This window comes from Ips typographus, linkage group LG14, assembly GCF_016097725.1.
Source record: "Ips typographus isolate SLU linkage group LG14, UJ_Ityp_2.0, whole genome shotgun sequence".
Taxonomy (NCBI): Eukaryota; Metazoa; Arthropoda; class Insecta; order Coleoptera; family Curculionidae; genus Ips; species Ips typographus.
The window spans coordinates 760,522-781,715 of record NC_138435.1 but is presented as its reverse complement, the minus strand read 5'-3'; the positions used below and the strand labels follow the sequence as shown (position 1 = coordinate 781,715).

The window sequence follows — 21,194 nt, the reverse complement described above, 5'->3', positions numbered from 1 at the left end:
TTTGGTACACCATATATCTGTGACGTAGGAAAGGTTCCTGTGCCCTATCTCTCTTCTGTTTATAGTAAGTTGAGTGAGACGGAATGCATGGCTGTATGTCTAATATATCAATTTAAACTAAACGTCAACCGGCGAGGGAGACCTGAAATTGTAGGTTATGTTTTATGTTTATTTTCTAGTGATTTGTGTTTAGGAAGTTATCTTCTGGGGGATAAAACGCCGTTTGTGCGTTGTGATGGTATGGTGTCCCTCGGCAACATGGCATTAGTGTGTTTTTAAGGTTAGCAAAGGACAGAAACATATTTGACATTTGACAAAAGTGAGGTTAAGCTTGCAAAAGATAAACGACAGTGACAGCAAACTGGCTGGTTGTGTGTAAAAATCAAAACAAAACAGTGTTTGTTAAATCAATTTTGGTAATAGTGGTTATAATGTCTGGTTTTTGTTGAATACAGTGAAAATAGCATTTCAGGGCTTTGCCCCCCTCAAGAAAATCAATTAATTGTACTGGTTTCGGTGAGTGTTTTTGCTTTTACTAACTAGTCCAATCTGATAGGTATTGTTCCCTAAATGGTGGCCCCAATGCTTTAAGCTTATTTAGAAATCAGATTACAATTTGTTTTATAGTAATATTCTGCAAAAAAATATACTATTTTAGGTTAGGTTATCAATGAAATTAGTCACACATGTTACTACCATTTAAGGAAGGATTTAAGAAAACTTTAACTTAAACAGTCAAATTACATTTGCAGGATTGATAAAGTGTGTCAAACGGGATCCTTGATTTGATTTTCCACTTTAAGACAAACCATTAATTGGGTCAATTTAAATAGCAGTTACTTGTGCAACCAAAATTAAACAAAACAACAAAAAACCTTAATTAAAATAGCATTTTAAAAACAAACTGTCACATATTGCTTACTCACACTTAACTTCTCCCTACAGGAACAGTTATGGATCCTAAAGAGGCTAAATTTTTAAAAACGGACCGGAAACCAGGTCCCATTGATGTCCACCCCAACATGGACGCGCTAGTCCTCACCTACGACATCCACGTTTCCATTATTGGCGGCAACGAGGATCGATTGTACACCGAACAGAAAACGTTGAAAAAAATCATTGAATTACCAATGATCAACAGTCGAACAGATTGTCACTCCATGGCTAGGGAGGTGATCAACCAGTGCGATCTAATTCATCATTCGCGCATCCCCGAAGTAGAGCAGATTATCTATTATCTTAAAAAACGTAAATTGCACGGTTCTGCTAAGGGTGAGATGGACAAAAATGGGGATGGGGCTACTGAGGTGAACTACAACAATTTGGGGGATTATATCGATATGCTGTATGAGGGTATGAGCGAAAAGGTTAAAGGCGCACAAATGATTCAGGCTTTGGCGCGTGATCCTGAAAACTTGGAAGCTTTAGCTCACAACGAGCTTTTGGTGAGTGCACTAGGTCGGGTGTTGCGGGAGGACTGGAAACGCAGCATCTCCTTGACCACCCACTTGGTTTTCACGTTTTTCTGTTTCTCCGTCTATTCTCGTTTCCATCAAGTGATTCTAAAGTGTAAGGTCGGTTCGATTTGTATGGATATAATCGATTTTGAGTTGCGTCGATTCGATAAGTGGAAAGTTGAAATGGAGGGCGGTGACCTACCTAGCGATGCGCCTATAGTGAAAAAAACCTGTCCTAGTAGCGCCAGCTTGTTTGAAATCCCCCGCAGCCGAATCCCTGAACCGGTACGTCCGAAATCTGGACATTTCCCCGACTTGACGGTCAGCAAAATTTCGTCAGAAAGCAGTAAAAGCAGCATTTACGACGAGCAATTACAACTAACAGTCTCCATGGAAAGTCTGGAGGGTTTAACTCCCGATCAGAAACTGAAACGGTTCAAAACCCTGGTCAAAAAACAGGAACACCTACTTAGGGTAGCCTACTATTTGTTGCTGAACATTGCTGAAGATGAAACAGTAGAAGAGAAAATGTCTAAAAGAAACATTGTGGGATTGTTAGTTAAAGCACTGGAACGCAACAATGACGATCTCCTAATCCTTGTGGTAACATTCTTGAAAAAACTGTCCATAATGCAATGCAACAAAGATGCAATGGCTAACTACAACGTCATTGATAAACTCCCCAAAATTTTAGACTCAAAATGTCCCGACCTAGTGCATTTAACTTTGAAGCTACTCTACAACTTATCTTTTGATGATAAGCTTCGCAGTAAAATCATCAAAAACTGTTTGATCCCCAAAGTGATTAACTTTATAGGGGATGATCGACATCAAGAAGTGGTGCTAAAACTTCTCTATCATCTAAGTTACGACGAAACGTCCAAACGTTACTTCACTGACTCAGTGGGATTTATAATTGACATGTTTCTGTTGAATGCCGGCAACGAAACTGATCAGATAATGATCGCTTTGTGCTTGAACTTAGCCACACAACCTGAAATAGCCCAGGAAATGGTAAAAGAAAACACTCTTCACTCGTTAATTACCAGGGCTTTCATCAGTGAAAATCCTTTGCTAATGAAACTAATCCGAAATTTATCCACTAATAATGTTTTAAGTGCTTTCATTGAGTTTGTAGGTGATTTAGCTAAAGCTGTGGTGGAATCAAAGAATTTAGATTTTGTCACTGAATGCGTGGGCACTTTAAGCAACATTCATTTACCCGACTTGGATTGGTCGGAAATTTTCAAACATTTCAACATCCTTGAGTGGATTAAAGGGATTATAAGCGAGAACAACACCGATCCAGAGCTGGTACTCCAAGTGATCGTGTTACTCGGAACGTCCACGGCAACCGACCAGAATTGCGCCCAACTCTTTTGCGAAACCTCCATCATAACCGCCCTAATCGATTTACTGAAAACGCATCAAGAGGATGACGAAATCGTGCTGCAAATCCTCTACGTGTTCTACGTCACCATGTGGTGTGACACCAACGTTGACTACGTCATCACCAAAACGGAAGTGCCCGCCTATTTGATCGATTTGATGCAAGACAACAACAAACACATCCGAAAGATTTGCAATTTGTGTTTGAACATTATTTCGGAACGCGATCGAACATGGGGGGAAAGAATTAAAATCGAAAAGTTCCGTTACTACAACGCGCAGTGGTTGCAAATGGTCGATTCGCAACAATTAGAACCGGAAGAGGAGGAGGAGGAGGACGAATTGCCCCCTTATTTGAATACAGAGTATTTGAGTCAAGCTGTGGTCAGGCCTGTTGCTGCAGTGAAAAAGTTGGATGATCTGGAACTGTTGGAGGACAATGAAGTCGATTACGACTATTTCTCCAGTCATACTAATGGAAACGGACTGGATATTACAAACGATTACGATCTGGAAGACATGTAATTGCTTTGATTTAAATCTTATAACTGATCTAGTCACTTTAGTCCACTCAAACAAAAATCTTGTTTATTAAAACTTTATTTTTCAGGGTAATAAATAAGTCTTAACACAACAATTCAATAAAAATTTTACTCCTAAAAACTAAGATTTGTTGTCATTCTTAACAGTGGATGATAAAACTTTTTTCTTAATTTTCTGTATACTCTCTTTAGACTCTTTAACTGACGTCACTATACTATCTTTACGATCTTTAATGCCCTCCTTGGTGTCCTTTACAGTTTGCTGTATATTATGCACGGTTTCCATTAAGTTTTCCCTCTTCTCCTTCATGCCTTCTCTAGTTTCGGCGTACATTTCCTTGAGACGCTCCTTGGAGGGCATTGGTTTGATGTAACCCCACTTTTTCAGGTAGTTAATCGAAATTGTGGTGCCCCCCAAAGTCACCGTGTACCGTAAGGGTGTGGCGATTTTGTATAAGCCGTACGATATAGCCACATACCCCATACTGGAGTTTCGCATCGAATTTACGATTTTCTCGTTGACGTTGACGCTTTCGAGCAACGAGGGGATGTCCACCCCACTGCAACAAACTTCCTCGTAACACCCACAAACCAAGGGGGCTCACTCACCTGCTTGCTAAGTAATAGAAACTTCCGAACCATGCCGCGGACGTTACTAAATGTACCGGCACCAATACATACCAGTAATCCCGGTACATTTGCTTAAATCTCTGGAATAAGGACAGTTTGGGCTCCCTTGTGGATTCATGTCGTATTTGGTGAGGGATCAAACGTGGGGTACTCAAAGCGTTGTTTTTATACAGCAAACGACCAGGAAGGTCTAACTGGGCGACTGCACAACAGTGAAACGGTTTCAATGCTATTTCAAGAGGCCACTTTGACTTGAGACCGGCCCCACACAATTTAAACGGTAAGGTTAATGACATGTTTTAGTTATATTTTAACTTATCCGGACACCATTTTAACCCTGACAAAGGTTTTAATAAAAATATTGCAACAATTTTAAGTGAAAAACAGACATAACACCAAAGTAGAGGTTATGTCTTGTTTTTTGTTTTTCTTCTTGAATTAGTATTGACATTATGATATTGTCAAGTGTCAAAATTTACATTGTTCAGTCGACAGTCAGATTAGTTTATTATTATTTTTAATTCTTTCCACCACCTTTCGACAAATACAACCATGTCCCAAGGTGGGAACCTACGACTACTCCATTACGGACTGGGCATTTAACCCACGACGCCACCGAAGTCGGCACCCATGATGTCGGATCCAAAAAATCACATGACACCATGATTATAAAATCACATGGATGTCACGTGACCTTTTCATAACGCGTTTGGATCCGAAATCACAAACCGAGAGAAAACGGCTGCTGTCTTTAGGCTACTTCTGCCACTAAAAAAAATCAATAAAAAGTCTCACTTAAATTGTTTAAACAAAAGGACAAATTCAAATTAAATTGTTGTAATACGTCATCCTCATAGAACGTGGTCATTGGTCAAGGCCCATATCTGTCAAAGTCACGTGTGTTCCAGTATTTCTCTCCTCAAGTTAACCTAAAAATTTTTTAGTTTTAAGTGTTTGTTTATGCAAATTCACTACTTAAAATTATCTACAATTACACAATAAAGCATAATTTTGTTGATATAACTGTACTAAACAATCATTGTTGGTTCAGTTTAAATAACGGAACGATTAAAAACATGTTTGTACAGCATAACCTTGACCAACCACTGATTTGTCTGTAATTTAAAAGGTAATGGTAAAAAGCTTTTTTTTAATGCAACTTAATGAACATTTTGTAGAAATGTCGATAACAACACTACCCAGTTGTGTGGCTTTGCCACTAAACGAAAATGAGCTTAAAGAACTGGTTTCGAAAACTAAAGATTGGGCCATAATGCATGGGATAGGGATTCGGTCAAAAAGTGCCTTTTCCGAGGATTCCATCAATTTTGCCCCGTTCGCGTTGTTGCCGTCCACGTTCCCTAGAAGAGAGTTCCAGAAAGCTGTGGACATTCAAGTATATAACCAGTAATTTTTGGTTTTTGTGTGTGTGTAACATTGGTGGTTGTTTAAGGTTACCTTAAACGAGTTAATGCACCGAGTGGCTCATAATGAGGCGTTTTTAAAGGAGACTTTACAAGGTACAATCCAAGTTGATGAGTTTACAGGGAATTTGTTTAAAATCTGGGAGACGGTGCTCAATGAAGGTGTGAAGCAAGTAAGCCAGTTTTTTGCTAGTTTTAGTGGTTGGCTACTAACACCCAATTCTGGCACTGAAAGTCACTTTCTAACCTAAATTCTTGCTATCATTTGTTAATTTTCTTTATTTAGCCTCTGAGCTTAGGGTTAGTGCGCAACGACTTAATGCTGGACTCAAAGCGTAGCTGGAAGCAAGTGGAGTTCAACACAATCGCGGCCGGTTTTGGGTGGCTAGGGCCCGCCTCTTTATGTATCAATAGGTAAATCATCAATCGACCGGGTGTAGTCGGAAAGTTTATTAATTGCCCCCCTAAAAATAATAATTGGAGGATTTTATTAAATGAGGTTATGTAATTGGTTTGACGTTTGACAGACCAGGGTTGCCAAACTGCAATTAGTTTACTGGAGTTAATTGTTGTAGAAACTGACATTGGGGCTGGTACGTTCCGACTACATGTTACACGGTGACACAAATAAAATAAAGCAAGTGGAGTACAACACCATATCGGTTAGTTTAGCCGGAGTTGGAAATGGCGTTTCCATTTGCAATAGGTATTATACTAATAATTCTCTCCTATACTGAAGTGTCAGGTTAATCACAGTTTTTAGTCTGAAATGGGTTTGTTTTTCTTCTAGATTTGTGTTGGAAGATTTGGGTTGTTACGACCAACTTTCCAATGTAAGTTTTTGGTACAGTTTTTATAGACATTTTGGTAGTTAATTCAAGTGGTGTAGTTACCAGAAAACAACGCTTTGACGGGTATCACTACGGGACTTTTGGACGCCTGGAAACTGTACGGACACCCCGAGGGGGTGATTTTAATGGTGGTCGAAGATGTGACGTACAATATTTGCGATCAAAGGTTTCACGAGTTTGAACTTAAACGTCTCAAACCCACTGTCAAACTGATAAGGAAAAGTTTGACAGAAGTGGCCGATCAAGCGGCTTTAGACTCGGATTATCAGCTAATCATGTATGTCTTTGACTAGTTGACAGTTTTAAACGGTAATTTGACAGTTCAGTCAAACTATTTCAGAAACGGTCACGTGATTAGCGTGGTTTACTATAGATCAGCGTACAGTCCTGAACAGCTTCCTGGTAAAAAAGAGTGGGAGGCCAGACTGTTGATTGAAAGGTTCTTGGTTTGTGTTTGTCATTTTAATGACTGAAAAGAGTTATTTTACAGGTCTAAAGCTATTAAATGCCCTTCTATACAGTACCATTTGGCTGGAACGAAAAAAGTACAGCAGGCCTTGGCTAAACCGGGGGCTGTCGAATTGTTTCTGAACGATCCCAGAAAAATTGCCGCTGTCAAAGACATTTTCACCGGTTTGTACGGTTTGGACTTTGACGAGTCAGGTGACCAGGCAGTACAAATGGCCATGGACGATCCAGAACGGTCAGTTGATTTTCACGCCAACAAACGCACTCTTACGCAAAATTTCAGATTTGTTTTAAAGCCACAAAGGGAGGGAGGTGGCAACAATGTGTACGGCCAGGAGATACGCAACACCATTATCAACATGAAGGACAGTAAGGAAAGAACCGCGTGGATTTTGATGGAACGGTAAACAAACCGGCAAGAAACTGGCAACACTGTACATTTTTTTGTTGCAGGATCAATCCGCCATTTTGTAGAGGTTATATGGTGCGTCCGGGTGGTCCAAACCCGCCGCCTTTAGTCGAAATGGTGTCCGAGCTTGGCATTTTCGGAGTGGTGATCGGGTACTGATTTTTATTTACCTGTAAACTTAGTTACAAGGGTTTTTAATTATACAGGGATGCCCAAAAATTGTTGGTCAACAAACAAGTGGGACATATGTTAAGGAGTAAAGTGTCAACGGCTAATGAAGGTGGCGTTGCTGCCGGTTTTGGAGCTTTGGACAGTCCCTACTTGATTGATTAATGTTTAAGTTTATTTGTAAGAAAAACGGGTGTCTAGATGCCATTTAATATATAAATAAATATTTTTGGTTAAGTTTACACTGGAAATGCAATTATATTTAATTTACCTCGTCAGGTTTTTGTTATCCTGATCCTATCCTCGATTTTCTGTAAAAAATTGTGTTTTCTACCAGAAAGTAGGAGGTGATCATGTGGACTCGTTTCCTTTACATTGCATGGCCTTTCTAAATAAAAGTGCTCAATGGATTTCTCTGCGAGTGACATTTGACAACATCCAATCGCTTGTTATCCTTTTCTAATATCGTTTTAAAAAGAGAGAACTAATAACCCGGATTTATTAGGAATTTTTGTGTAATTGTCAAGAGTTGATATCGGCAAGGTTTATTTAAATTATTAAATTAAACCTAAAAAGTACTTATTAAAGTAAAGGGAAGGTAAGTAAAGGCTACAGTAAGTACCACAAGGTAGTACACCGTATTTTATATTAACTTTTATATAAATGTGGGAATGCTTAAACATTACATAACATTGTAGCAGAGATGGCTGGTGGAAAAGTAAGCACAGTGGCAAAGCCCCAGCTCCGAGGCCTTTTGGGGAGCCAAATCAAAACCAACTTGGGCGTAGCCCTGGTGCTGTGCACGGTGGCTGCGGTCAGCATGAAAGTGCTGTACAATGATAAAAGGAAAAGTGTCTATGCCAACTTTTACAAGTAGGAACCAGGCTGAATTGTGTGTGTGTATTTTGGGGTTAATGGTTGTTTTTTTCCAGGACTTACGACATTAACAAGGAGTTTGAAAAAATGCGAGCTAAGGGCTTGTTTGACTCGTGTTGATTATATCTTACAGTTAAGTCGTATATTGTTTGTAGAAAATAAAAAATGTTGAAAATCATTGCAAGAAAGCTCAAGTAAGAACAATTTATTATAAAGAAAAATAATACAAATACAAGTGAGATGATGGTTTCATATCAAATAGAACTTAAATTGTCTACAAATGAAATCTATACAGCAAATATTTACACAGCAAGATTCCGATCCAATCAAATAGTGCTTGTTTTGTATAAAGCTTAAAAATCAGTACAAAAATTTACATAGCCTACTCAGAATCCTCCTCCATGACAGTAGTGACAGGTGGCATATTGTGTCCTACTAATTTAAGTGGTGCCAATTTAGGCACTAGATTTTTATGCGCAGTTTGATGGTTGGCACTATTGGTCACCGAGATCAATCCCGGTTGAATGGCGGCCAATGACGTGCCTGGTTTCATTATGGATGCGGTGGTCACCAGTTGATAGTTGCCGGGCGTTGTTTCCATCATTGTTAACAAATTACCAGCTGTAGTCTGGTGGGAAAGTTATTAATTGAAAAATTACCGTAATTTGACAAGCAGCATGCAATTACTAGTTAACACACACAATCATACCTGTACTCTCATTGCTTTGGGTTGCGTCAAATTACGATTCATGTACACTTTTTGTACAGGTTTCGTAAACACTCTCTGCAAACACATTTTTTTTTATTGCATATCTTACAATCTAATACACTTTAAAATAGAAAAAAAACTAAATTTAAATTGGTTTCTTCAATCCGCAATGCAAAATGTAATAACTCACCCCGACGGCGCCTTTATTGGGCGGATTGGCCGGTCTCAAGATCAATTGCTGACCGCCCGATCTTAGAGCGTTACCGGTGGGCGTCAACTGGACCGATTGGTTCGCGTTTTGGGTGCATTTGCCCATGTGACTCGGCCAATGTTTCTGTTGGCACGGATAATCGCAGTAGCTCGTGTTCCAACAACAGTAGAATTGCGCTTCTTTCGAACAGTTGGCACACCTGCAAATGATTAACAGGTATTTGACAATGTCAAAGGTAAAGTTTGAAATCTGCTCTATCTTTTGTTTTCAATGACATTTTGACGTAACTTGTCAAATAAGAGAGTAATTTAGGGTCAAAGCAGCGTGTGTTACAAAATATGTGATTTTATGGTGAAGGAACTTTGACGCTCTCTAGCGGCCAAACGGTGTTATTAATCAACTCATGTGAGGATATTTTTGGAAAGCTTGAAGTCTGCTCTATCTTTTGTTTTCTATGACATTTTGACGTAACTTGTCAAATAAGAGAGTAATTTAGGGTCAAAGCAACGTGTGTTACAAAATACGTGATTTTTATGGTGAAGAAACTTTGACGCCCTCTAGCGGCCAAACGGTGTTATGAATCAACTCATGTGAGGATATTTTTAGAAAGCTTGAAGTCTGCTCTATCTTTTGTTTTCAATGACATTTTGACGTAACTTGTCAAATAAGGGAGTAATTTAGGGTCAAAGCAGCGTGTGTCACAAAATATGTGGTTTTATGGTGAAGGAACTTTGACGCCCTTTAGCGGCCAAACGGTGTTATTAATCAACTCATGTGAGGATATTTTTGGAAAGCTTGAAGTCTGCTCTATCTTTTGTTTTCAATGACATTTTGACGTAACTTGTCAAATAAGGGAGTAACTTAGGGTCAAAGCAACCTGTGTTACAAAATATGTGATTTTATGGTAAAGGAACTTTGACGCCCTCTAGCGGCCAAACGGTGTTATTAATCAACTCATGTGAGGATATTTTTGGAAAGCTTGAAGTCTGCTCTATCTTTTGTTTTCAATGACATTTTGACCTAACTTGTCAAATAAGGGTGTAATTTAGGGTCAAAGCAGCGTGTGTTACAAAATAAGTGATTTTATGGTAAAGGAACTTTGACGCTCTCTAGCGGCCAAACGGTGTTATCAATCAACTCATGTGAGGATATTTTTGGAAAGCTTGAAGTCTGCTCTATCTTTTGTTTTCAATGACATTTTGACGTAACTTGTCAAATAAGGGAGTAATTTAGGGTCAAAGCAACGTGTGTTACAAAATACGTGATTTTTATGGTGAAGAAACTTTGACGCCCTCTAGCGGCCAAACGGTGTTATGAATCAACTCATGTGAGGATATTTTTGGAAAGCTTGAAGTCTGCTCTATCTTTTGTTTTCTATGACATTTTGACGTAACTTGTCAAATAAGGGAGTAATTTAGGGTCAAAGCAACGTGTGTCACAAAATATGTGATTTTATGGTGAAGGAACTTTGACGCCCTCTAGCGGCCAAACGGTGATATGAATCAACTCATGTGAGGATATTTTTGGAAAGCTTGAAGTCTGCTCTATCTTTTGTTTTCAATGACATTTTGACGTAACTTGTCAAATAAGGGAGTAATTTAGGGTCAAAGCAACGTGTGTCAAAAAATATGTGATTTTATGGTGAAGGAACTTTGACGCCCTCTAGCGGCCAAACGGTGACATGAATCAACTCATGTGAGGATATTTTTGGAAAGCTTGAAGTCTGCTCTATCTTTTGTTTTCAATGACATTTTGACGTAACTTGTCAAATAAGGGAGTAATTTAAGGTCAAAGCAACGTGTGTCACAAAATATGTGATTTTATGGTGAAGGAACTTTGACGCCCTCTAGCGGCCAAACGGTGATATGAATCAACTCATGTGAGGATATTTTTGGAAAGCTTGAAGTCTGCTCTATCTTTTGTTTTCAATGACATTTTGACGTAACTTGTCAAATAAGGGAGTAATTTAGGGTCAAAGCAACGTGTGTCAAAAAATATGTGATTTTTATGGTGAAGAAACTTTGACGCCCTCTAGCGGCCAAACGGTGTTATGCATCATCTTGATACTGTGATTGGTCCAAAAAAAGCACGCAAGTTTTGACCAATCACAAACTAACCCACCGTACTGGGATTTACACATGTTTTGACAAACTTACCACTGTTTCGATTTAGCTTCCTCCACTCGACGAATAGTTTCGGCTGCACAAGCGGCTCGAGTTTCCTCCACGAGCCGCTCCTTTTCCTCGGCAATGCTGCGCTGCAGGTCCTGCACGACCGTGTTCGCGTTGTTCTCGATTTCGGCAATTTCCACGCTGTGCTTGTGCTTCAGAGTCTCGTTTTCCAGCTTCATAACGGCTACGGTGGCCTCGGACACCCCCGATTTGCTCAGGTCCTCGAGCGTTTCGATCAGCATACCCCGGAAGTAATCTGACAGCTGAAATACTGGTTGCTGTCACTGAAAAACTTCTGAAATGCACGAAAAACGTACTCTATGAGCGATCGAGTTGATTTTGGTGGCGATCGGGCCTGCTGCGTCCGGTACTCCTTCGCTGAATTGTTGACTCAAAGCCCCCGGAGGTCGGGGCTTTAATCTAGGCGGTTGTCTCCTGAATAACTAAATAAATTACAGCGTAGTTTTATTTTTAAAAAAATGCAAAAACAACCAAACTCACATCGTTTAAGGTTCTGGACACTTCAGTGGCAATACCGTTTGGAAGGATAACGTCATCGCCGTCACCGTCAGCTATAACAATTGGTTCAACCGGTACCGGTTCGCTCACACCGTCTACAGCAGGTGGTGGCAAGGCTAAAGTGACATTTAGCACCAAAACCGTCACACAAACAAAAAAACTCACCACCAACAACCGCAGCCTCGCCAACGGATGCGACTGCTTTACCGTCCGCCACTCCGTTCACCAATTTTTTGCCGGTCGTGTTCAGCACGATGGTGCCCGCCAACGTTTCACCCTGCGGAATGTAGTTCTGTGAGCTGGCAACGTTGATCAGATCTTTTTCGGTCGTTTGACTCTGACCGGGATACCAAATTTGCGGCGGTACCAATTGACGTCCTTGTTGTCCGACCGATGACGTGGACAACAAACACGGTGTCTTGATTATTGTAAAATTCAATTCAATATTAACAAGTTTTAATTGAAAAAAATAGCACATTTTCTCTTTTAAGCTTATTGAAATAATTTGGCAACACTGCAAAATTTGGGAGTTTTTCTATCTATACTAACCATTGACACTACTTGATTGGCAATATTGGCCAATGGTGTCGTGTAACTGATGCTGTGATTGGGCGGTAGAAACACCAAATTGTCCTGTTGCTGTTGCGGTTGCAGTATCAAGTAACCGTTGGTCGTTCTCATGGCGTCCAACTGCTGGATTTGTGGCAAGGTGGCCTTGGGCGTCGACGTAATCAACGAAGCCACTGACGTCATCACGGATGACGTGATCGGGGATGATGCTGTTTTTTTTTGATTAGTGACGTAAGCAAAACGTACTCTCTGTCTCAGGAAAAGTGACAGTGACGTCAAATTGAAATTTACTCAGGTTGGTTCAGAACGGTTTTTCCGGTGATTTAAAAAGCTGTGTTTTTGTTGAACCAGATGAAAAACAACCAAAAACTAGACTTAAATTTGACGCAGAACAGAATGTTTCAAATAAGCGTGTTATGGATAATTTTTTTGAAAATTGTACTAAAAAAAAATAACTATATTTGTATTGTCAAATTTCAGAAAAGAAACGACAATTTTTACGTCATTGCCACTAGCCCTGAGACTTTATGTACTTAACTTACCTATGATGGTTTTAGGAGTAAGACGTGCCGATTCGTTTGACGTGGTCGAAACTGTTTGAGATTTGGAAACCGCTAGCGTCGGTGGAGTGGATCTCTGTGTAGTTTTCAGATAGTTTGGACAGGGAAATGATTTACGCGCAGTTTGTTTACAACGAGGCCTGTCATCAGACCCTAAAAATAATAATTAAACGGTTAACCAGCCATTGAGTTTCAATGCTCGCTCCAAAAACTACCTAATTTGGCAAAAGACTTGACGTGAATCTCACTAACGTCCGATTTCGCGTTACCCGTGAACGGAAACTGAACAACTCTCTTCTTTGTTACCGCGCTGTGGCTTTTAACTGTCCCATTATCGCTTGCTTTGGACAATTTCTCTTGTGCGTCATTGCCAGTTCTATTCTTTTCCCTTTTCTCTTCAGTTTTCGACCTGGTCCGTATCGCGTTCGATTTCGTTTTTGGCACATCAACCGCCCCCTTTTCCTGTATATTTAACGCGGACAGGTACTTTTTCTTCGCCTCCAAGTCTTGGACTGGTGCCGCAACCGTTTCGGCATCAGGTTCGCTTTTAATCTCTTCCGAGGTGATTTCGTGCACCGAACTCCTGGCCGAAGTGGCCGGTGAACTTTGCGAAGACGACGGTTTTTTGAATATTTTTTTTGCTTGCAGCGACGTTCGCAACAAGGATTCGTCTTTTTCGTTAGTCTGGTTCAGGATGCTTTCGATCGAGACGATTTTCAGCATTTTGCTTTGTGTTTCTGGACGTTCATCCGGTTCGATGCTAGTTTTACGCTTTTGCGCCTTTTTACAGTTCAGTTTTGATGATTTCTCTGAATCTTCCTCTGGTAGAGTGGCAACAGGTGCCAACTCTAAACTGGAAGTTTCTTCTACTGTTTCTCCTTCTTTCTGGCTTGTTTCAAGCAAATTATTTGCTTCAGTAGCAACAGCATCTTCAACAGTGTTTGTTATCGTCTGCAAAATGATTTTGATGGATGGTTTACTTGAAGTGGATGGCTCTGATTGTTCAATTGGAGAGGAGGATTCCAGATCCTCACTTTCCAGAGCTAAAAAAATGAAATACTCGTGATCTTACTTATCTAATTGCAAACACTAAATATTGAAAAAACGATGTATGTAAATGGTTGGCAACCAACAATACACGTTGGTGTATTAATGGTTGCCTATACTTCAGGTGTTTGGGCACTACCTTTTTTGTTAATACAGTAACCCAAACAATTTCTTACAACTAAATTGACCAATCATGGCCAAGTACTGGTATATGATTAACAGTAACGGCTTGGACCGCTGGAATTATTCCAACTTTACCTCATTATCGATTTTTCTCGGGTTGTTTTACAAATTTTGAATAATAAATGAAGGAAGATAATGCCTTTTTAAACAAACTGACTTACCTTTGTCACTTTCAGTAGTTTTTTCACAATTTTCCTGTACAACTTCGCCTGGTTTGTCAGCTACCCTAACCGCCTTGATCACAATTTTGGTGCTGTCCGCTTTAGGTGAAACGTCTTTGACTGTCCAATTAACAGTTTCACTAGATTCGTTGTCAGTTACTTCGCTCGGTTGCTGAAGTAAACTCTTTTTAACTTGATCCACTTTGTCTTGACTGGAACTGCCTTCTGCGCAATCGTCGTCCGACAATCGTTTGATGAGTGTTTCAGTGATTTTCAGTTTACTGGCTGGAGAAATGGTAAACTCTACATTATCCACGTCGACTTGTACCGGTTTTTTCTTAAGTTCCACACTGAAATCGCTCGAACATTCACTGTTGCTGGACGAAACAGTTTCCAAAGCCCGATCGGGGTTGCCCAAAGTGATTTCCACATCTTCGGAGATGGCCAGACGGTTGATTTTCGTTTCGCTGTTTCTCCTAACATCCTCGCTTTTCTTGGTTTTGGTTAGGACGACCTCTTCGCCACTGTTAACGTCCGCTTCCACGTTTGCCGGCACTTGGGTATCGTCATCCTCCACCTCCATGTTTTCTTTGGGGGTTGAGGGTTTCAACAAGTTTTGCCTGTATTCGGTGTCAAGTTCTGACACTGACTCGTCATCGGTACCTGTAACCGGTACAGGTGAAAGTTTTACAGGGTGGCCTAAACAGTTAATCAGCAATGTAGCCAAATTGATCATTTTCCTAATTAAGTACTAAATTTTTGAAATTGTGTCACATTAAAAATTTTCATAATTGATTAATCAACAGTGTTGCCAACTTAATTATTTTACTAATTTAGTAGCAATTTTTTTTGGACAGTGCTGCCAAATTAACCATTTTCCTAAATTGCTACCACATTAAACACTTTTACTGAAGAACATGGCCGATTTCATTACTTTTCTATTTTAGAAACAAATTTTTGTCACTATAACCGAATTTCCCTAATTTTGGTATTAAATTGTTCCAATGAAGCATTTTTCTAAAATGACTAATTAATTAACACTAGCAACGTTGCCAAGCTTAATTGTAATAAATAAAAATCCGAAGTTTCTTAAACAATTCAATGAAAAATCTCAATAAGGTCGATTTTTCTTTATAATCAGTGTTCATCATTACAAATGAGTTGAGTGAAAGTAAGTAATACTACTGACAGGCATGCGCATTTCTAAAAAGCTGTTCCAACCAGCTACAAAGCTTTTTTATAATAAAAAAAATATCAGAATGTAGCTGGCAATATTCTAAAAATAAAGTGACGCTAGTCAAAAACAGTCACGTGACCATAAAAAAGTAGTTTAGTAAAAATGAAAATAAATCTGCTTCGGAAATGTAATTTTTGACTTGGCATCACTGTATGGGCCTGGTGACGCTAATCAAAACAGTCACGTGACCATAAAAAGGTAGTCTGAATTACAGAAATGCTCAAAATCAGACTTAAGCAGGTATGAAGGACAAAAAATTGTAAAATACAAGTCACTCAACGTAAAAATGGCGATTTTTTGATTTAGCAACACTGGACAGTTAAAAACAGACACGTGACCATAAATATGTAGGAGTTTCAACTGTAAAAATTCGCTAAATCAAATTTAGACAACTGGAAAAGCTGAAACAGTAAATATGCGTTACCTGAATAAAAATGCAATTTTTTGAGCTGGCAACTTTGTAAAGCTGGTGACAGGCACGTGACCATACAAAAATTGTAAAATATAGGTCACGTGACCAAAAATGCATTCATTAAAATCGTACGGTAATACTTTACATTAAATTTGCTAGAAAAACAAGGAAAATATGGTGGTCGGCAACCGACATTACACTTTGGTGTATTGACAGTTGCCTATATATCAGGGTGTTAACTGAGCTGCTAAATTAACCATTTTCCTAATTTGTAGCAATTGTTAGGACATTAAACATTTTCCAAAAAATGATTACTCAGCAACGTTGCCAAATTGACCCTAATTTTAGTTCAATTTTCTTGCTGATTAAATTTTAAAACACTGTCAAGAAACTGACTTACCATAACCTTCCATGTGTTCGTCTTCAACGCTCGATTGTTGCGTTTTATTGGCGTCCGAAACGTCGTACGGTTCTTCGTTCTGTCCCTCTCTACTGTCCAAACTGTCTCGCGTCTTAGGTTTCAACGAACCGGCCCCGTAACCGGGCAGAAACATTTGCAATTGCTTCGTCTCGTTGTCCGGATCGATTTGAGTTTTAAATGGGGGATAAGTGAATTCGCCGTAGGTTTTTTTCAAGTTTTCCACGTGCACCTTCAACTCCTGAAATCCGGTTTAAAGTAATGCGAAATCAAGGCAGTTTAGGTGATGCGGCAGTACCTCGATGCACTGCTCAATATCAGCCCGTTTTACGCGGAACAAATTCGGATCTTTTGGAGTGTAGAGGAAGCATTCTTTTTCAGGGACCCAAGCGCGGTCGTGAGCGCCAAAAAATCGCACGTCCACCATACCGTCTTTGCTTTTCATTGTTTTTGCCGGCCAATATGGAAATCCTGAAAATGTTGTGTAATTCAAATGTTTCTCAACAGATTAAAACTTAATACCTCTTAATTTAGCCCAAACTAACAGATGCGGCTTAGGGCACACTTCAACGAACCAAGTTTTTCTTTTAGTGTTGGCGTTCAGGTAACAATTAGGACAATTTTCAATCTCGGACATTTCCTGTTTGCATATTTTCATAATGGACTTGGCCGCGGTGGTCAACTTTGACTGATCTATTTGTACAAACTTTCAGTAATCTTAACACTGTACAAAAACGAATACAATTTCCATTTAAACAGGAAAAACTGTCATTAAAATCAGGTGATTGAATAAATGGAAATGGTATTCAAGTCGACTAGAAAACAAAATACTACTAACAAACATCAATACATACACTTCAAGTATCCGCTCCCTGATTTTAATGACAATTCCAAGTCTAGCGGGCACATAAAAAACAAATTCGAGTCAATTCATCAAATACAAAAAAATCGAGGACAGTGGCTTACATGAATTGAACACGATACTGTTATGTAAAATCCATTTGGCGTCCGCTTCGAACGCCTGAGTGCTGCCGTACAAGTTTTCTTTAATATTGTGTTGTAACAGTGTCAAATCCATGGGTTGAATTATGTACTTTTTGTACTCAGGAAACTCTGAATCGTCCACTTCGTGTACGAAGGGTTCCGACTGAAAATTATGCATCAATGCATATGATATACATGAAAATCAAACACGGGACTCACCCCAGGACATTTAATCATACGACGCACTGCAAATTTCAGTAAATTGCACAAATGCTCCAACGTCATTCCTTTCATAGCTGGTGACCTAAAATTTAAAACTTGCTTGATGCAAATTGACAGATTCCTCCAAAACTTTAGCCTTCCATAGACCTCTAATGCTACTCAGAACCTTCTAAAAAGTATCAGAGACCCCTAAAAGTGTTTTGAACCTTTATACAACTGTTTCAAATGGTCAGAGGCCTCTAAAAGGTATTTTGAACTGCCAGAAACACAGTATTTTTAATTTATCAGTCCAAAATTCCCTGGTAAAGTAAAATATTTACTTAACTGGTAATTTACTATTTAGAAACCAAATAAACCAAATTTTTTTTAAATTCTCTCTCTCTCTTAAAGAAAGATTTCTCTCCTCAACCTCATATTCACTTATTCCTTTGTTTGTTGGTGAGGAATTCCTTTGTTTTGTGGAGAATATGTGATTTAGTTAGTTTCACTACTTGTAATATCAATTTTGTATCAACATCACTACAAATTCAGTATAGAAAGATAATGGCAACAAATACTGAACAGATGGAAACTTGAAAAAGTCTTTGAATGTACTTTTTCTGTCTCCTGTGTTAGCAAATCTTTACGTTCACATTCTATTGGTCCAGACCCTATTTAAGTTTGATTTTACAGTTTTTATAGACTTACATTGCTGATATCTCCATAAGTTCCATAAACTTCTAAATGCTATTAAAAACCTGTTAAAAAGGCCTCTAAAATTTTTTTAAGCTGCCAGAGGCCTCAAGGACTATTTTAAAAGTGTCAGAGACCTCTAAACACTACTAAAAACCTTCTAAAAAGTGTCAGAGTCCTCTACAAACGTTTTAAACTGTCCCATAACTGTTTTAAATTGCCAGAGGCTTCTAGAACCATTTTGAAAGTTCCATAGAGCTCTAAATGCTATTGAACTAAATGATTGCTACTAAAAAATGCCAGAGTCCTCTAGAATCATTTTGAGAGTTTCAGAGACCTTTAAATGCTACTGAGAACCTTCTAAAAACTGCCAGAGTCCTCTATAAGTGTTTTAAAACCTCTAAATGCTATTGAAAACCTTTTAAAAAATGTCAGAGGCTTCTAAAAGTGTTTTACACCTTTTTTGAATTGTTTTAAACTGACAGAAGCCTCTAGGACCATTTTAAATGTGTCAGAGACCTGTCTATGCTACTGAGAACCTACTAAAAAGTGCCAAAGTCCTCTAGAACTATTTTGATAGTGTCAGAGACCTTTAAATGCTACTCAGAACCTTTTAAAAAGTGTCAGAGCCCTCTGCAAGGGGCCGTAAATCTTTCTATAACTTTTTGAATTGCCAGAGGCCTCCAGGACCATTTTGAAAGTTCCATAAACCTCTAAATGCTATTGAAAACCTTTTAAAAAATGTCAGAAGCCTCTAAAAGTGTTTTACACTTTTCTAGAATTGTGAAAACTGCCAGAAGCCTCAAGGACCATTTTAAATGTGTCAGACACCTCTAAATGCCACTGAGAACCTTTTAAAAAGTGCGAGAGGCCTCTGCAAGGGTCTTAAATCTTTCTATAACTTTTTGAATTGCTAAAAGCCTCTAGGACCATTTTAAATGTGTCAGAGTGCTCTACAAGTATCTTAAATATTCCCAGAACTGTTTAAACTATAATCATTTTGACTGCAAGTAATTATGATAGACGTCACTGAACAAACTACAGTTTAAAAATTGTTTAAAGACAATTTTACATGTAAAAATAGAGTAAAACTTGACATTTACCTGGAGTTGGTGCTTTCAGCCTTCAATATAGCCACACACTCAGGACAAGGCCAATGATTGGGATCTGTGATTGTTTGTTTCAGACATCTTTGATGGTAGCTCCTTGGACAGGTTTCACAGGCTATGTTTACACCATCCTTGTGGCAACGCCAACAAAACATGTCTTTATTTGGCTGGAAAATGAATCAGTCTGTTAGACTGCCCTAACCATGTAAATAACAAAAAAGCAACTAACCTTAAACATGACAACCCCAGAGGTAAATGACTTCCTGCCTTTCTTTGTTCCCTCATCCAAACTGACCTCGTCCACACTCTTCTTCCTTTTGGCTGATTTGCCTGAACTAGTTGAAGCAGTTCCATCATCATCTCCTACCTCAGACCGCCTTGAATCTGAGCTATGTAACTCCATCTCCAGCTCACTTTCTGCAGTTACTGGGTACTGAACTTTGGAGGATTTCAGTCTCAACTCACCCTTGGATCTCTTCCTGGTTGGGAGAACTTTACGCTTTCTCACTAGGTTAGTGTCCAAATTGGCTTCCTTGGACAATGCCAACAGTGACTTGAGCTCTCTTGACTGATTCGAGTTCTCTTCCTGGGTTGTCCCAGTAACGTCCTGGTGGTACTCAATTGTTTCATCTGCCTCACTGGCACTGACCAAATGACTATCATCAAGGCTTGAAGCTGTCACATTGTACAGTTCAGTAGTATTATTGAAAATGTCCAAGTCACTTTGAGTAGTGTCGTTTAGAACGGGTTCGGGAGTGACCGGGGCTACGCATTGTTCGTCAGGGACCCCGCCATTCTGGTCAATGCCTTCTTGATCTGACATGCTAACTAAAAAGTGCACCGATATGAGTTTTCGGGTTTAAACTCTAATGAGGTACTTACCAATTAGACTGATTGTCCCACACAACACTATTAATACAGTTAGCACATTTTCAGCACGTTAATACGCTAAATTGTAAGTGAAAATTGTCGGAAAAACCTCAAAGACACAGCGCACACACTCACACACAAATCGACTGGGAAGCACTCTAGTGGCAATCGTCACAATTACACTTCATAACCTCGGAAATCAGAGGAGGCGGGGCGATTACTGCCACTTTCCCATTGGTCGATATACGGATAACCGGACACTACAACATTTTACGGAAAATTACTGAAAATCCTAGAAAATCGTAACAAACACGTGTGTTTCAGTTAAAAAGTGGGCACAAAGACCAAATTTACCTTGAAATGGAGTCTTTGTTGCAGTTAACGTAAAAAGAGATGTCGTACAGTGTTGCCAAATACACTAACCTGGCCAGGGTTGTCATTTTGCTGTCAATGACAAGGAGAATTCTGGATTTATTTAAAAAACTTAAAATACAAACGGTAATTACTACTTTTAAAATAAAAATAATTACGAGAGAACTTTAATAGTTTTATTGTTAGCTTTCCATTGGGTCTATTTTATAAAATTGAGGTTTTAGATCAATTTATTTTACTAAAATTACTATAATCTGTCTTTGGTATTGTATTTTAATTACTCATCCAAATTCGTAATATTATTTAATCAGTATTTTCAAGAACAACAGACAGGGCATTCACCAAAACATCAAGATCTTACTTAATGGGTTATGCCAATTATGTAAATTTAGACATTTATATAACTTCTTTTACTTTTTATAAATGCATATTTAGTTTTTTTCGTTCTTCTGTCCAGCTGATTATTTTCACTCAAACGTAAAAAAAGTACCAACTAAATTTAGGCATCAACACCTGACCGCATCATGCAGGTATGACCAACAACAAACAGAAC

General features: G+C 39.0%; 5 protein-coding genes across 11 annotated transcripts; 3 read left to right on the top strand and 2 right to left on the bottom strand.

Moving 5' to 3' along the window:
* The first annotated feature begins 194 nt into the window (after window positions 1-194).
* On the top strand, window positions 195-3,513 carry Kap3 (kinesin associated protein 3). The gene is made up of 2 exons (XM_081992483.1): window positions 195-516; window positions 946-3,513. Exon 2 carries the CDS (start codon window positions 954-956, stop codon window positions 3,369-3,371), a length of 2,418 nt encoding a protein of 805 aa, XP_081848609.1. The 5' UTR covers window positions 195-516; window positions 946-953; the 3' UTR covers window positions 3,372-3,513.
* On the bottom strand, window positions 3,431-4,441 carry LOC145737688 (uncharacterized protein C18orf19 homolog A). Its single transcript, XM_081992492.1, has 2 exons — window positions 3,998-4,441; window positions 3,431-3,948 (listed from the first exon to the last, which is right to left on the bottom strand). Exons 1-2 carry the CDS (start codon window positions 4,312-4,314, stop codon window positions 3,510-3,512), a joined length of 756 nt encoding a protein of 251 aa, XP_081848618.1. The 5' UTR covers window positions 4,315-4,441; the 3' UTR covers window positions 3,431-3,509.
* Window positions 4,442-4,939: 498 nt separating this feature from the next.
* LOC145737685 (glutathione synthetase-like) lies at window positions 4,940-7,580 on the top strand. 2 transcript variants are annotated; one of them, XM_081992489.1, is made up of 11 exons: window positions 4,940-5,147; window positions 5,197-5,414; window positions 5,472-5,615; window positions 5,729-5,856; window positions 6,233-6,275; window positions 6,332-6,570; window positions 6,634-6,732; window positions 6,784-6,996; window positions 7,045-7,164; window positions 7,215-7,322; window positions 7,377-7,580. In XM_081992489.1, exons 2-11 carry the CDS (start codon window positions 5,199-5,201, stop codon window positions 7,501-7,503), a joined length of 1,437 nt encoding a protein of 478 aa, XP_081848615.1. In that variant the 5' UTR covers window positions 4,940-5,147; window positions 5,197-5,198; the 3' UTR covers window positions 7,504-7,580. The 2 variants fall into 2 exon arrangements, with proteins under 2 accessions (XP_081848615.1, XP_081848613.1); XM_081992487.1 differs by lacking the exon at window positions 5,729-5,856 and adding an exon at window positions 6,018-6,148 and having other exon boundaries at window positions 4,944-5,147.
* Window positions 7,581-7,779: 199 nt separating this feature from the next.
* LOC145738001 (cytochrome c oxidase subunit 6C-1-like) lies at window positions 7,780-8,392 on the top strand. 4 transcript variants are annotated; one of them, XM_081992865.1, is made up of 3 exons: window positions 7,780-7,936; window positions 8,037-8,211; window positions 8,271-8,392. In XM_081992865.1, exons 2-3 carry the CDS (start codon window positions 8,042-8,044, stop codon window positions 8,332-8,334), a joined length of 234 nt encoding a protein of 77 aa, XP_081848991.1. In that variant the 5' UTR covers window positions 7,780-7,936; window positions 8,037-8,041; the 3' UTR covers window positions 8,335-8,392. The 4 variants fall into 4 exon arrangements, with proteins under 4 accessions (XP_081848991.1, XP_081848994.1, XP_081848992.1 ...); XM_081992868.1 differs by having other exon boundaries at window positions 7,798-7,936; window positions 8,040-8,211; XM_081992866.1 differs by having other exon boundaries at window positions 7,810-7,940; window positions 8,040-8,211.
* Window positions 8,393-8,404: 12 nt separating this feature from the next.
* Window positions 8,405-20,529, bottom strand: Zmynd8 (Zinc finger MYND-type containing 8). Of its 3 annotated transcripts, none has more exons than XM_081992862.1 (20): window positions 20,282-20,529; window positions 19,629-20,227; window positions 19,394-19,566; window positions 17,616-17,700; window positions 17,379-17,559; window positions 17,267-17,308; window positions 16,935-17,105; window positions 16,711-16,883; window positions 16,395-16,653; window positions 14,346-15,008; window positions 13,170-13,997; window positions 12,937-13,107; window positions 12,374-12,603; window positions 11,990-12,242; window positions 11,807-11,940; window positions 11,623-11,748; window positions 11,291-11,568; window positions 9,114-9,333; window positions 8,924-8,998; window positions 8,405-8,842 (listed from the first exon to the last, which is right to left on the bottom strand). In XM_081992862.1, exons 2-20 carry the CDS (start codon window positions 20,220-20,222, stop codon window positions 8,597-8,599), a joined length of 4,902 nt encoding a protein of 1,633 aa, XP_081848988.1. In that variant the 5' UTR covers window positions 20,223-20,227; window positions 20,282-20,529; the 3' UTR covers window positions 8,405-8,596. The 3 variants fall into 3 exon arrangements, with proteins under 3 accessions (XP_081848988.1, XP_081848990.1, XP_081848989.1); XM_081992864.1 differs by having other exon boundaries at window positions 11,990-12,101; XM_081992863.1 differs by lacking the exon at window positions 17,267-17,308.
* Between the last annotated feature and the right edge of the window lie 665 nt (window positions 20,530-21,194).